At 46.9% G+C, this 14701-nt stretch overlaps 1 protein-coding gene and 1 long non-coding RNA gene across 2 annotated transcripts in view; one reads left to right on the top strand and one right to left on the bottom strand.

Annotated features, from left to right (window-relative positions):
* Positions 1-14701, top strand: part of Cfap221 (cilia and flagella associated protein 221) — an 81075-nt gene that overhangs the window by 55506 nt on the left and 10868 nt on the right. Inside the window, 7 exon segments of the mRNA XM_052736742.1 lie at positions 1516-1643; positions 4045-4125; positions 5480-5587; positions 6131-6157; positions 6159-6263; positions 7372-7530; positions 9611-9702. Of these exon segments, the coding sequence (XP_052592702.1) occupies positions 1516-1643; positions 4045-4125; positions 5480-5587; positions 6131-6157; positions 6159-6263; positions 7372-7530; positions 9611-9702 (700 nt within the window).
* LOC128109595 (uncharacterized) overlaps positions 13371-14701 on the bottom strand; it is a 16796-nt gene continuing 15465 nt past the window's right edge. Inside the window, exon 3 of the long non-coding RNA XR_008217841.1 lies at positions 13371-14120. This is a non-coding gene — a long non-coding RNA (uncharacterized LOC128109595). The remainder of the gene's footprint in view (positions 14121-14701) is intronic.

The raw sequence follows: 14701 nt of genomic DNA, 5'->3' as shown, positions 1-14701 counted from the left end.
ACTTTTTCTTTGTTAAATCCATCAGAGGTATTTTAAGAAGGAATTTGGTCTCTGGGACTGGAGAGGTGGCTCAGCTTGCTGCTCTCGCCGAGGACCAGAGTGTGGTCCCCAGGGCTCACAATCACCTGTAACTCTAACTCCAGGGATTCCAACGCCCTCTTCTGGCATCTCTGGGGACTGCACTCATCTACGCAAACCCATAATTAAAAATAACAATAAAATCTTTTAGAAATAAAATTAAATTTTAAGAGAGCTGTAACTTAATAAGCAAAAATGAAATAAAAAATTTAAAACTAACGTAAGCCAGGCAGTGGTGGCACACACCTTTAATCCCAGTACTCTGGAGGCAGAGACATGCAGATGCCTGAGTTCGAGGCCAGCCTGGTCTACACAATGAGATCCAGGACAGCCAGGGCTACACAGAGAAAATCACAAATCAATAAATATAAAGGGAAAGAGGACTGAGAATGTTGCTCAGTTAGTAGAGCGTTAGCCTAATGTCCTTGACGCCCTGGGTTTCATTCCTAGCACCCCATAAACGTGGCTTGACAACACACACCTGTGATCCCAGCATTTGGGAGGTGCATGCAGGAGGGCCAGAAGTTCAAGGTCATCCTCAGCTACATAATTCTGGCTGGGCCACATGAGACCCTGTCGCAAAATGAGAGAGAGGGAACAAATGCAAGTAAACTGACATTGGACATATATGCCATGCATGTCTATGTATGCAAACATGCTTGAGCATGTATAAATCTGAATATTCTCTCTAAAGTCTAATAAGCATATGTTATCATAGTAATGATTTTCAGTATGACATTTTCATCCATGTATATGTCTTTTAATCATTCATATTTACCCCATAGCCATCATTTTCTCCTTTCTCCCCTACTTCTGTAGATCCCTCCTCTGCCTTCGTGTGTGTGTGTGTGTGTGTGTGTGTGTGTGTGTGTGTGTGTGTGTGGGTGGGTGTGGGTGGGTGTGTGTGGGTGTGTGTGTCTGTCTGTCTGTGTATGTGTGGGTGTGCTGTGTGTGTAATAGTGGTGTGTGCTATGTGTGTGAGAGAGGTGTGTGCTGTGTGTGTATGTTATGTGTTATATGCTGTGTGTTGTGTGTGTTATGTTTTATGTGTGTGTGCATGTAACACTGTAGGGATATTGTATGTGTATGTATGTGTGTGTGTGGTATGTTGTGTGTCTATGTGTGTGTATATATGTTATGTGTGTGTATGTTTGGCATGTGTTGTATGTATTGCATATCTTGTTGTGTGTGTATGTTGCATATCTTGTGTGTGTTGCATATGTTATGGGGTGTGTGTGTGTGTGTGTGTGTGTGTGTGTGTGTGTGTGTGTGTGTTTGGTGACCCAATACATTTAACTAGGGCTGTTTATGGGAGCATGGCATATCAGTCACCACACCACTGAAGAATGTAAACATGAATGCTCTGTTACAAATGGTATTTGGTAAGTAGACAGCTAAAGATGCTGGTTTCACACAGAAATGTTTGTCTTTCCCTAGCTCAGACTCCCTACAGATACCCATGGGCCCAACTATGTCAGGATGAGTGCCCCTGTCCGTTCTCACTGCAGCCTGAGGAAGTGCTGCCCTTCGCCTTCCCATCGGACTCCCAGAGCTACAATGAGCTGGTGGGTGTCTCCTCTGTAAGGGCAGCAGACGACGGGATCACATGGGTACGGGCAGATTGCCAGACAAGCCAGCTCTCAGCCTGTCCACCTCCTCTGAGAGGCTGTGGAGGAGACTTGTGCTTCGGGAATTATGAGCAGTAGGAAACAGGGAGCATCCACTGCCATCTGCCCTGCCTACTGTATCCATGGGTACCTGGAGGAGCTTCCTGGTGACTTGAACTGATTCCCAGTCTGAAGCCCAGCGTGGGCACTGGGCGGAGAGGAGTGGGAACTGAGAGAAGCTGGGAGACAGTGCTCACATGAGCCTCCCAGCCTGGCAAATGGAAGGCCGAGATAATGACAGCTTAGGTCAGGGCCCAGTCTGCTAAGGAGGGCATGTGGCCCAGAGTCAGGCAAGCTAACCCATCAGACTGGGAAATCCCACATCGCCACCCCCCATCTCTCTCTTAGGGTGTGACAATGCCTCCTCTTCCCTTAATGAGCATAGTGGTTCATTATAAAGAATAATAGTTAATTGGTCAGGGAACATATGTCAGTTAAACACAAAGACCTGACATTGATCTCCAGAACCCAGGTTAAAAACAAAAACAAAACAAGCAAAACAAAAAACCACCAGCATGGTAGCATGTGTAGCCTCAGTGCTGGGGAGGCATAGACAGGCAGGTCCTTGGGGCCCACTGGTCAGCCAGTGTTGCTGAATGGTGAGTTCCAGGGAAAAGGAAAGATCTTGTGTCAAAAAACAGAGCAGAGGGCTGGGAAGATGGCTCTGCACTGGCTGCTCTTCCAGAGGATCCAAGTTTGGTTCCCAGCACCCATGTACGGTAGCTCACATCTGTCAATCACTCCAGTTATGGGGAATCCAATGTCCTCCTGGGGACTCAGACAGCACCCACACGTACACGTCACACACTCACACAGGCACACATAGTAAAGTTAAAAATAAACCTTTTAAAAAGTATAAACTAGTTTTGAGGAACAACACAGCCAAACTGTTCTCTGTCCTCCACATGCATGTGTACACACATACACATGCACCTGCACACACACAAGCTGTGCACATATCAGCACACACATAGTAATAATATGCCATAATAATGATGATAATAGTTAATTAACCCTTCCATGGCACTTCCCACAAGTCACATCTTAAGGCTTTGGGTACCAGACTTCATCAAGTCTAAGATGCACATTTTTTAAAAAACATTCAGCAAATTTGAAATTGAGACATCTCTTTCAAACGATGGTGCATTAGCAACCCACCACACTGGGGTGTGCTGGGCCTAGCTGGACAAGGTAAACAATGGCGTCTGACATTTGTTGAGTGCTGGAATGTACCAGGCCCTGCCCCAGGATCCCTGGGTATCTGAGGCAGATGGCTATGCAGGAAGCTGTCTGGGGACCAGCACCTACGGAAGGCCAGCACAGAGGCAGGGCCTTGCTCAAGAGGTGGGACCATGATGCTCCTTGGCAAAGCACTCAGCTGAGCCCATGAGGAGCTCTGAAGCTCCCACAGGTTGAGAGAAGCTAACCTTTGAACTTTGACTTCAAACTGTTCTAGGAGGTAGACCAGAAGGTTGTGAGGCTCTCCCTCAGACAAGGTGACTCCTGAGGAGGGTTGGCCTCACCGGTTGCTGACTCCCAAGGGTTCATGAGCTAAGTCCGTCAAGCCTGTGGGAACTATGGAGGTGATAGAATGAATATATATACTGAGAGAAGATGTATTAGATTTGTCTACACCATATAACCTAAGTAGTCTAACAGCGGCTATCTTATACTAGAGGGGCTGAGAACCTGGTAGCTACTTGATCCACAGACTGCATGCATCAGCAGTCCCAGCCTGCCACTGAAGACCTAGAGGATTCCTGGAGAGCCACTAGTCCTCAATCCACAATGGAAACCCAGAGAAGCTGAGTTCTGATCTCAGCACAGAAATGTAGCAGCAGTGGCAGAAACAGAGGAGATGAGCTTCCTGGTGAGACACCCAGGCAATGAGGCAAAAAATCAAAGCTTCCCCTCAGACCTCCTTCTGTCTGGCTGACACTGGATGGAGCCACCCACACTCAGGGCACGACTTCCAACCTCAAAAAGCCTGATCAAGAAACCCCCTCACAGAAGTGCCCAGCAGCTTATCTCTTAGTTGATTCCAAGGTCCAGTCAAGTTGACAACCAGGATTATCCATCATAGAGGGACATGTTGCAGCCTCCATGATGGTCCATAAGAGTCACACACAAAGAACTATGGGGAGGGCCACCTTTGTGCCCACAGCTCAGGGAGCAACTGTGGTCACAGGAAGAGCTGTTTTGAGCATAGAACTCTTCAGGTAATGTTTCAAAACATAGTGAAAACACACACAGATGTGTATCTGTCCTTTTATAGTTTTCTTTTCATTTTCCCATGTAGGCTCTTGATGGCCTTGGACTAGTCCCCATTAAACCTTCAGATGTTCAAGTCAAGCACAGTTATCCCTACTTCACTTTGAAGGTGAGACCTGCATAGAACATAAGTTATCCTGGTTGCTTATAGCTGTCATCTATCTGTCATCTGTCTTCCTGTCTGTCTATCATCTATCTATCATTGAGGAGGCACACGTGCCACAGTGCTTGTGTGAAAGTCAGAGAACAACTTTTGGGGGTTGGTTCTCTCCTTCTGCAGTGAGAATTCTAGAGCTGAACTCTGGTAATCAGTCCTGATGACCAGCACCTTAACACACTGAACCATCTCACTGGTCCTCAGGTTCCTTACCAAGGGAGCAAAATACGCTTGAATTTGAATTGCATTATTTTGTTAGTATCACTCAATTCTAGCTGATATAGAATGGCACATTGTAGTTTTTTCTATTATTTGATGGTGTGTTGAGCACACCTCAGGTTCTTTCTAACATAAATATGGAAACTAATTCTTTCCTGTGGGTACAATATATATTACATATATAGGAAACTGTGGCTCTACTCAGGACACAAGTTAGTCAGCCTTTCTTTCCTTTTTCTTTCTTTCTTTTTTAGTTTTTGAAACAGGGTTTGTCTGTGTGGTTCTGACTGTCCTGTAACTCACTTGGTAGACCAGGCTGGCCTTGAACTCAGAGATCCACCTACCTCTGCCTCCCAAGAGCTGGGATTAAAGGCATGCTGGCTAGTCAGCCGTTCTTGAAGTATATGTAAGTCCTACCACTTGTGCTTTTGAAAGTAAAAATATGTTTATGTATGTCTCCAGTGAAGCTATTTGGCATGAGAAAATAATTTGAATACTGACATGTACCCAGACTCAGAATGAGGCTCAGGACAGGCCCTGTTAGGCAGCTTATGTTGAGACATTAATCCTACCAAACAGTAATGGGTTCCTGTGAGCCTTTTTTTTTTTTTTTTTTTAAGGAACTACAAATATCTATTCACCCTAGATAGGGCACTGATGTCAGACCAAAGAAATTATTTTCCCCAGTCTAGTTTAATGATCCAGAATGTTTATTGGGATTGCTTACAGGTGCATGGGTGAGGGGATTCATATAGGAACATGGATGACTCAAAGGCAACTGCATCACTGAATCCCCACATTGTCATGGGTGAAGATTCACTAAAGCTACATCTCTGAAGCACTGTGGACAATTTTCAGGCAGCTCAGCTAATCAGAGAGGCTCCTCTCCCCAGCAATTGTTAACCTTGGAGAAGGAGCTTTTTGTGAATCTTGTAAGTTTCAGGGACTACTTGAGACTTGTGAGATTCATTCACTACCTGAGCCTCAGTGAGGCTTCCTCCAGGAAGGAATGTTCCCATTTGAAAGAAGTAGCTACACAAAGCAGGTTCTTAAGTGTCGCCAATCTGCTGTCTTCTTTCAATTTCAGGTTCCTCAGATATACAAAATCAAGGGATATCAACCATTTTCTGTCAACAAGTCCTCAACAAATTACAGACTTCAGAAGCTTGCTCGACCCCTGAAACAAGGTGCTGAGGTAATGCATCTGCAACTTTAAGAACTGCTCTCACTACTTATGTTCCTCCACTAAGAATGACAGGTCATTGAGCTGAAGGGATGGATAAGCAATTAAAAGCATTTGTTGCTCTTAAAGAGAACTCAGGGTCAGTTCCCACCACCCATGTGATGGCTCACAGCCATCTATAATCTCAGCTTCATGGGATCCAACAGGCATGCACATGGTGCACGTACAGGCAAGCAAACATTCATGCCCATAAAGTAAAACAAATAACTCTTTAAGAAGAAAATACGACTAATAATAACTAACAAGTCATGGCCGGGTGGTGGTGGCGCACGCCTTTAATCCCAGCACTCGGGAGGCAGAGGCAGGTGGATCTCTGTGAGTTTGAGGCCAGCCTGGTCTCCAAAGCGAGTACCAGGAAAGGCGCAAAGCTACACAGAGAAACCCTTTCTTGAAAAAACCAAAAAATTAAATAAATAAATAAATAAATAAATAAATAAATAAATAAATAAATAAAAAATAAAAATAACTAACAAGTCATTCTTGGTCTTTACACAGGATGAGGTCACCACCATCATAACTCTAACCCGAGCAGGACACCACACAGCTCTCAGCCAAGCCCTCCATCTTGAGTATGAAGGCACCGGAGGGCTTGGCCATGTCTGTGGAATATGAGCCGCTGTATATTTTCGTAAGTACCAGTTGGCAGATGCCTGTGTTCTGTGTCCCTTTATTTCAGCAATTATCCTGCATGAAAATGGAAGCACGAGTTGGAAATACGTTTTCTCTTTTTGTTTCAGTTTTTTAATTAAATGTTTCTTTACTAAATATCTGTGTTTACTTTTGTTATTTATTTGTATGTATGCCAGGGGGTGGGGACCAGAGAGGGTATCAGATCTCTTGGAGTTGGAGTTACAGTATTTGTGAGCCATCCAACATGGATACTGGGATTTGAACTCCAGTCTTCCACGATAAAGCAAGAAGCACTCTTAACCCCTGAGCCTTTATTCCAGACCCATCTTTTTTAAACAGTGTCTCATAGCCCAGGATGGCCTCACACTCACTGTGGAGCCAAGAATGACCTCGAACTTATAACCCTCCTGCATCTACCTCCCAAGTACTAGGATTGCTGGTATGTAGCACCACATCCATTTTTATGTGGTGCTGGGGATTGAATGGGGACTTGGTGTGTGCAGGTGAGTACTCTGCTAACAGCTACATCCCCAGCCCTGGAATGTTTTCTCTTTGCACTTCAAGCCAGCCGAGCGCTCATCGCCCTCTGCCTTCTGATTCTCGATGATACGATATGGCAAACGGCTTCAGCTCCCTACCGCCCCGACTTCCCCACCATGGTGGACTGGGAGCCAAAACGAATCCTTTCTCGATAAGCTGCTTTTGTTGGAGTATTTTATCACAACAGGAGAAGAAACCAAGGCAGACCTGGAAATGGATTTGCTCTTTAAATCCAGTTGGCTTATTTAATAACCCCCTCATTGATCATGACTAGAAGCAGTTTCAAACTGTAATTCCAGTGACATTTTTTTTTTTCCTTGTGAGGTCAGCAAATCTAAATAGCATCTAATGAAGCCCTTAAGCCAGGAAATGCACCCATGAAGATGGTGGCGTTGGAAAGACAGGCCAACCTGAAGCTCTGCTCCTGTGCCCGGTTTGCTAGAAGAGCTGACATGCATCCCCATTGTTAGTGCTAGTGGGAGCCACAGAGAGCTTGCTGACGCCTGTCCCGGGCCTGGTACGGAGATGGGTAAACACCATCAATCTGGTCTCCCTCTTGCCCACAGAATCCCAGCCCAGGACTCTTCGCCGTGAAGCACCCTCTGACCTACGCAGAAACTCTGATAGATTATCATCTGTGCTCTCACCCCAAGTACAAGTTCACCCACGAGTCCCACATCGGGTCCAGCATTCCTCTCACCCAAAAGCAGTTTCTCCATCATACGGTAACGTCAGCAACCAGGCTCCCTTGGCAGAGCTGGCCTTGGACTGTGGGGAGGGGCAGGGACAGGGAGAGAGGGCAATCAACGGGGACCGAGAACAAGAAGACCAGGCTGGCAAGGTGGTTCAGTGGGTAAAGGGGTTGTCACCAAGTCTGACGGTCTGAGTTCAATCCCTGGGACCCACATGGTGGAAAGAAATCCAGGAGAGCACTGACTTGTACGTGTTGCCCTCTGACAGCTTGTGTACACACATACAAACACACACTGGCACACAACACACACACACACACAGGCACACAACACACACAAGCACAAACATGCACACACATTCACACACTCGTGCACATGCATGCACACACATGCAGATATGCACACACATACACACATGTACATACACAAATGTTTAAAAGTAAATAGATGCCATTTAAACAACACAAAAAGAGGGCTCGTAGCCTTAGCCATGGACTAAGAATGGTGACCACAGTCCTCACACTACCAGCTGTGAAGGACACAGGACCATTTCCAGCACCACCGCTGTGCATCTCTACCCACCTCCTGCTGTCTGCTCCCCCTTTCCCAACACTCATTTTGACTGAAAGGGAGAAATGATTACTCATTACTTTTTCAACCATATGAAAACAATCATGTGGTACTATGACTCTGGACTCTGGCCTCCTCTTAACTTTGGACCCTCTAAGTATACAGATATCAACCACTCACCCCTTTATTCCAAGGCACAGAACTCACACAATCCTTGACCTACCAGCTCTGGAACATTCCCATGTCCTACACCAGCCTAACTCTTACATGACTGAGGATCCCCTCTCATCTCCATGGTGATTCACCACTACCACAACCTCCAGGCTGCCACAGGAAGTTTCTGATCATCTGGAAACGCCTCAGTGGTTCAGGGGACTGTGGGGCTGGCTAAACCCCACAAGCGTGAGGAGCTGAGTTCAAGTCTCCAGTGCCCACATAAATCCAAGCATGGTGGCATAGACATGTAATCCCAACACCGGGGATATGGAAACGGATGGATCCCTGGAGGTTACTGACTAGCCAGTCTAGTGGAAACTGCAAGCTCCAGGTTCCCCAAGAGATGCTATCTCTTAATTGAGAAGACAGGGACACTGGCCTCTGGCATTCATTCTCTCTCTCTCTCTCTCTCTCTCTCTCTCTCTCTCTCTCTCTCTCTCTCTCTCTCTCTCTCTCTCTCTCTCTCTCTCTCTCTCTCTCTCTCTCTCTCTCTCTCTCACACACACACACACACACACACATCCTCAGTATGTATCCATTGCCCACAGAGCAGCTCCACTGGCCTGGCCCTCGAGTCCCTTGGTGACCTGCCACCCCTCCAGCCACAGGCACCATCCCTATCATGTTCCCTGCTCTTAGCTGAACTGCTGGTGACCTCCTAATACTGCCAGCGCATCCCGCTGCCCGGCCTCCCTCCCTGAGTGCTGCCCATCCTCTTTGGATGGTGCATCAACGTCACTTCCACAGCCGTCCAGACAGGCTGGGAGACCACATGTGCCCTCGGTCACCACCACATACCCTGTACTGGAGCAACTGTCTGTGCGTTAGAGGAAGTCAGTCAAGCTTAATGAGGTTTAGATCTAACCTACTGTGACTGTGAAACAGTCTGCTGAACGAAGTGAAGGTCCTCTGAGACATTTTCCCACTGCGTTAGTTACTCTTCTTGGTCCTCTAACAAAACATGTGGAAACACAACTTAAGGAAGGGAGGCATGGTGCAGGAGCAGAGGCATGGTGCAGGAGCATGGGGCAGCGGGTCACGTGGCGTCCACAGTCAGGAAGCAGAGAGACGGATGCCGGGGCTCAGCTCACTTCCTCCTCTGTGTTCCTTCCTCCTCTGTGTTCACTCCTGGACTCCAGACTGTGGGATGACTCTGCCCACATTTAGGGTGGGTCTTTCCACCTCAATTAATCCAATGTTTAAAAATCCTCAGAGACATTCCCAGAGGTTTGTCCCTTAGGTGACTCTAGGTACTATCAATATGAACTCTCACAACCACCTAATGCTTTCTCCTCATGTCCTGCCCTTGCACCAACTTTCATCACAGGATATAATTCCTGGAATCATGAACTGGAAGAGGTTCCAGCCCCTGGTGTTCTCTTCCTTGTCTGACCCCTCTAAGATGGAAACCACTCCGAGGTAAGCTGGGAAACTGCTGCCCACCCCCCCCGGGACGTTTGCACTGTAGATGACAGAGGCTGGGGGACCAGGTGTGAAAGGCCAACCGTGACAAACCACACTTTCAAACTGTGCTTTCAAAACATGAGGGAGGGCTTGCTTGCCAAGGAGCCATGATGGTAGATAGCTGATTTTCAGAGTCTAATTTATCTTAATCAAGACACACTTTTTAGCTGGGCAGTGGTGGCGCACACCTTTAATCCCAGCACTCAGGAGGCAGAGGCAGGTGGATCTCTGTGAGTAAAGGGCCAACCTGGTCTATAGAGTGAGTTCCAGGACAGCCAAGACTGAACAGAAAAACCCTGTCTTGGAAAACCCAAAAACAAACATGATTTAAAACACACACACACACACACACTTTTTAAAATTAATGCAATGCTAGCTAATTGGCAGAGTTTCAGCACAGACAGAGAACTAACTGATCATATAATTCTGCTGAAATATTCATGGTCTAGGTTTTCTTTTTGAAGAATATTTCTTTTTGAAATATTCATGGTTCATGCATGCATGCACGAGTGTGTGTGTGTGTGTGTGTGTGTGTGTGTGTGTGTGTGTGTGTGTGTACCTGTGTGCAGGTACGCATGTCCATGTGTGCACACGCTTATAGAAACCAGAAGACAATCTTGAGTGTTCTTCCTCAGAAACTGCAAGTTTTGAGGGGTTTGTTGTTTTGTTGTTGTTTTTGAAGTAAGGTCTTTCATCAGCACCTGGAGCTAGCTGATTCACTGGGATCGCCAGCCATGAATGAGGCCAAAGGAGCCGCCTGACTCTGCTTCTTCCACTCTGGGATTACAGGTGTTCACCACCAAACCCAGCTTTCTTGAGTGTGTTCTGGGGCTAGAGCTCAGGTTCTTGGGATCAAATTCGGATCTGCAAGCTTGCACAGCAAACACTTTCTTGATTCATCCCTCGCACCCCACCCCTGGCCCTTACACAGTACCTCCCTCAAGGGCCGTGATGACAACTCCTCTGGGCTGTCACAAATGGCGGTATAAAGAAGCATTTAGACTCCTGGAGCTCCACCTGGGGCCTGGCCGTGGATCTCTGCATCTGGTTCCCTTAGTCATTGGATGGGGTTTCCAGCATGACAATTAGGGTGTTTGGCCATCCTATCACCAGAGTAGGTCAGTTCGGGCTGTCTCTCAACCATTGCCAGTAGTCTATTGTGGAGGTATCTTTGTGGATTTCTGTGAACCTCTCTAGCACTTTGCTTCTTCCTATTCTCATGTGGTCTTCATTTATCATGGTCTCTTATTTCTTGTTCTCCCTCTCTGTTCTTGATCCAGCTGGGATCTCCCGCTCCCCTAAGCTCTCTTTCCCTCGACCCTTGCCCGTCATTACCCCCACTCATGTCCAGGTTGTTCATGTAGATCTCATCCATTGCTCTGTCATTGGGTGATCCCTGTGTCTTTCTTAGGGTCCTGTTTTCTATTGGCGAGGAAGAGGAGGGTTTGTATGAGCGAGAATTGTTGAGACCAAGATTGGAAAAAGCACAGGGACAAATAGCCAAATAAATGGAAACACATGAACTATGAACCAATAGCTGAGGAGCCCCCAACTGGATCAGGCCCTCTGGATAAGTGAGACAGTTGATTAGCTTGAACTGTTTGGGAGGCATCAGGCAGTGGGACCGGGACCTGTCCTCAGTGCATGAGTTGGCTGTTTGGAACCTGGGGCTTATGCAAGGACACTTAGATCAGCCTGGGAGGAGGGGACTGGACCTGCCTGAACTGAATCTACCAGGTTGAACTCAATCCCCAGGGGAGTCTTTGCCTGGGGGGAAGTGGGGGTGGGGTGGGGGGAGGACATGGGAATCTGTGGCTGATATGTAAAATTAAATTAAATTATAAAATAAAAAAATACAACATAAAAAAAGAGAAGCATTTAGGATCTCTACTTCCCACTGAGCTCACAAAACTGTGCAATCATGGTCTCGCCACTAGATGGCAGCATCAGCCCCCCCCCCCCCCCACCCCTCATTTTGCAGGAAGACTGGAATGCTTTCGAATTGACCCGTTTTCTAGTTTCTCTGTTGCTGTGACAAAACACCCCGACAAAAAGCGTCTTAGGGAAGAAAGGGTTTGTTGGGCTCCAGGTTACAGTCCGTCATCACAGGGAAGTCATGGCAGAAACTCGAGCATCACTTCCGCAGAGACAGAATCCTTGCTTGTTCTCAGAAAGCTGGCTTTCTCCTCTTACGCAGTCCAAGGCCTGCTGCCTATGGAATGGTGCCACCCGCAATGGGCTGGGTCTTCCTACATCAATTAACAATCAAGAACTCCTCCCATACACACACAGGCATGCTCACAGACAAACCTGATAAAGACTGGTGCATAACTCAGAAGTAAAGCTCTTACCTAGCATCCTCGCCCCTGCAGTGTGTGTGTGGGGTGGGGGGGATGATGCATGTAATCAGCAAACTGGACTCTGCTGGGTCTGGGTTGTGTCTGGACTCCGGTGCACCCACTTTTAACACACATGGATTCCAAGTATTAAATATTAGCCAGTTCATTTTTCCAAAGCAATGTCCTTGTAAACATCTCCGAAGGCTGCTCTTTTAATGGGAAGTCGGGAGGGGGTTGTCTTGGCCCCAAATAGCCATGCATTAAACATAAAGGCCACATCAATGACAACCTCCTGCCATGACTTTTTGCCTCAGTTTCTGTGCCTGAATGCTCTGTCAGGCCAGTTTGTTCCGATGTAAACTACCATTGCATAAAAGCTCAAAATTCAGGAGCAGGGCCTGGGCGGGGTGCAACTCAGCTGATAGAGTGTGTGTGTAACACACACAAGCTGATAGAGTGCGTGTGTAACATACACAAGCTGATAGAGTGTGTGTGTAACACACACAAAGCCTTGGGCTCCATCCCCAGCAGTGTGGAAACTAGACCAGGTGGCACACATCTGTAATCCCAGCTCTGGGAGGTGGAAGCAGGAGAATCAGGAGTTCTAAGTCATTTTCAGCTACATAGTGAGTTCAAGGCCAGCCTGGGCTACGTGAGGCCCTGTCTCAAAAGAAAAAAAAATCTTTATTTTTGTATTATGAATTTATACTGGTTGTTGGAGCAAAGGTCATGCTGTTGTTTCTGAAAGCAATTACAAATAATAATGGTAATTCTTTTTCTAAATTCTGTATTAATCCATTCAGGGCACTATAACAAAATGCTATAGTCTCTGTAGGTTATAAATAACATGTATATTTCTCACAAGTCAAGGCACCAGGCAGATTCTGTGTCTAGTGAGGGCTTGCTTCCTGGTTCACAGGCAGGGCTTTCTTTTCTACTTTTATTTATTTTATGTGCATATGTGTATGGGCATGGGTGCACTCAGGCCACATCTGGCCTCTCTTCTCACCATGTGGGTCCCAGGAATCAAACTCCTGGCGTCAGGCTTGGGCAGGAGCTGTCTTGCTTGCCTATACCCACACATGGACGGAGGTGCAAGCTGGGATTTTTCTCCTCCTCCTCCTCCTCCTCTTCTTCTTCCTCCTCCTCCCCTCCTCTTCCTCCTCCTCCTCCTCCTCCTCCTCCTCCTCCTCCTCCTCCTCCTCCTCCTCCTCCTCCTCCTTCTTTGTACAGGGTTTCTTTGTGTAGCCCTAGGTATCCAGGAACTCACTCTGTAGACCAGGCTGGCCTCACAGAGATCCTCCTCACAGAGATCCTCCTGCCTCTGCCCGGCTGAGGCTCAGCTCTCATGAGCTAATCAGCCCCCAAAAGTTCCATCTCAACATCAACACATTAGGGGTGAGTCTCAATGTAGGAATTATAAGGGGTCACCTTTAGTCTCTGCAAAGTTCTGCAAGTCCATTAATGACCTTTCAACTTTGCGGCCATTTTGCCTGAAAAAAAAAAATGACCTGCAATTGTGAGGTCACCCTTGTGACTTTTAAACCTGAGATTTACTGTGTGTTGTCAAACCATGCAGTGTGGTTATTTAGCACTTATTTATTCCAAATCATTTTTAAATTTTTTTACGAGTTGTATTTTGGAGGGAAAGAAGCAGGCCACGGTGCCCATGTGGAGGTCAGAGGACCGTTGGCAGAAGGCAGATCTCCTCTTCCACAATGTGGGTTCTGAATTCAAACTCGGGTCGTCAGTCTTGGCAGCAAGCACCTTTACCAGCTGAGCCATCTCAGCAGCCCTTGAGTCATTTTGTAGCATAAGAATCAAAGCAGTGTTGAGGGGATGGCTCAGAAATGCGATGCTTGCCGAGAACTTGACTTCAGATCTCCAGTGCCCGAGCCACAGCTTGTCCATGTGATCCCAGTGCAGGAGGTGGATCCTGAAGCTCGGGACCAAATAGTCTAGCCAAATTGGTTAACTCCTGTCTCAAAAATGAAGGCACAGGGCAATCACATATCCATGGGAGGCCTGCCTTTTCTGAATAGAAACAGACAGAGGAGGAGTGTATTTTTAGCGAATTTCTAAATGGTCTTATTAAATAAAAAACACGGAGCCAAATATAGGGGTGAAAGCCTTAGAGAGATCAGGGAAACAGGGAAGGCCACCAGCCAACCTTACCTCACCAACTCTGCAGCTTCCAAAATGTGAGTTGCTTCCTGTCCACCCATGCCTTTATTGTCTTGTTGTTCTGCCCTCTCATTGGCTATCTTAGCCCAGCTACCTCACTCCCTCTTCTTACATAGCTCTGTCACTTTCTGTCTGTCTGTACAGACCTCCAGGTCTCTATGGTTGGTCCTGGGATTGAAGGTGAGTGTCACCACGCTTGGCTCTGTTCCCTAGTGTGGCCTTGAACACAGAGATCTTGCCTGCTAAGTGATAGGATTAAGGGCGTGGGCTGCCACTGCCTGACTTCCTTGTTTACTTAAAATGGCTGGCCTTTTCTTCCTGCTCCAGGCAAGCTTTATTTATTAAAGCACAAGTAAAATATCACCACATTTCAGCACAAATAAACTATCACCACATGGATAGGGGGAGCAGAGGGAGGTAGAGAGAAGGTC

This window comes from Peromyscus californicus, unplaced genomic scaffold (assembly GCF_007827085.1).
Source record: "Peromyscus californicus insignis strain IS unplaced genomic scaffold, ASM782708v3 Scaffold_14__1_contigs__length_90479793_seg_2, whole genome shotgun sequence".
Lineage (NCBI taxonomy): Eukaryota > Metazoa > Chordata > Mammalia > Rodentia > Cricetidae > Peromyscus > Peromyscus californicus.
This window is presented reverse-complemented; position numbering and strand designations above follow the sequence as displayed.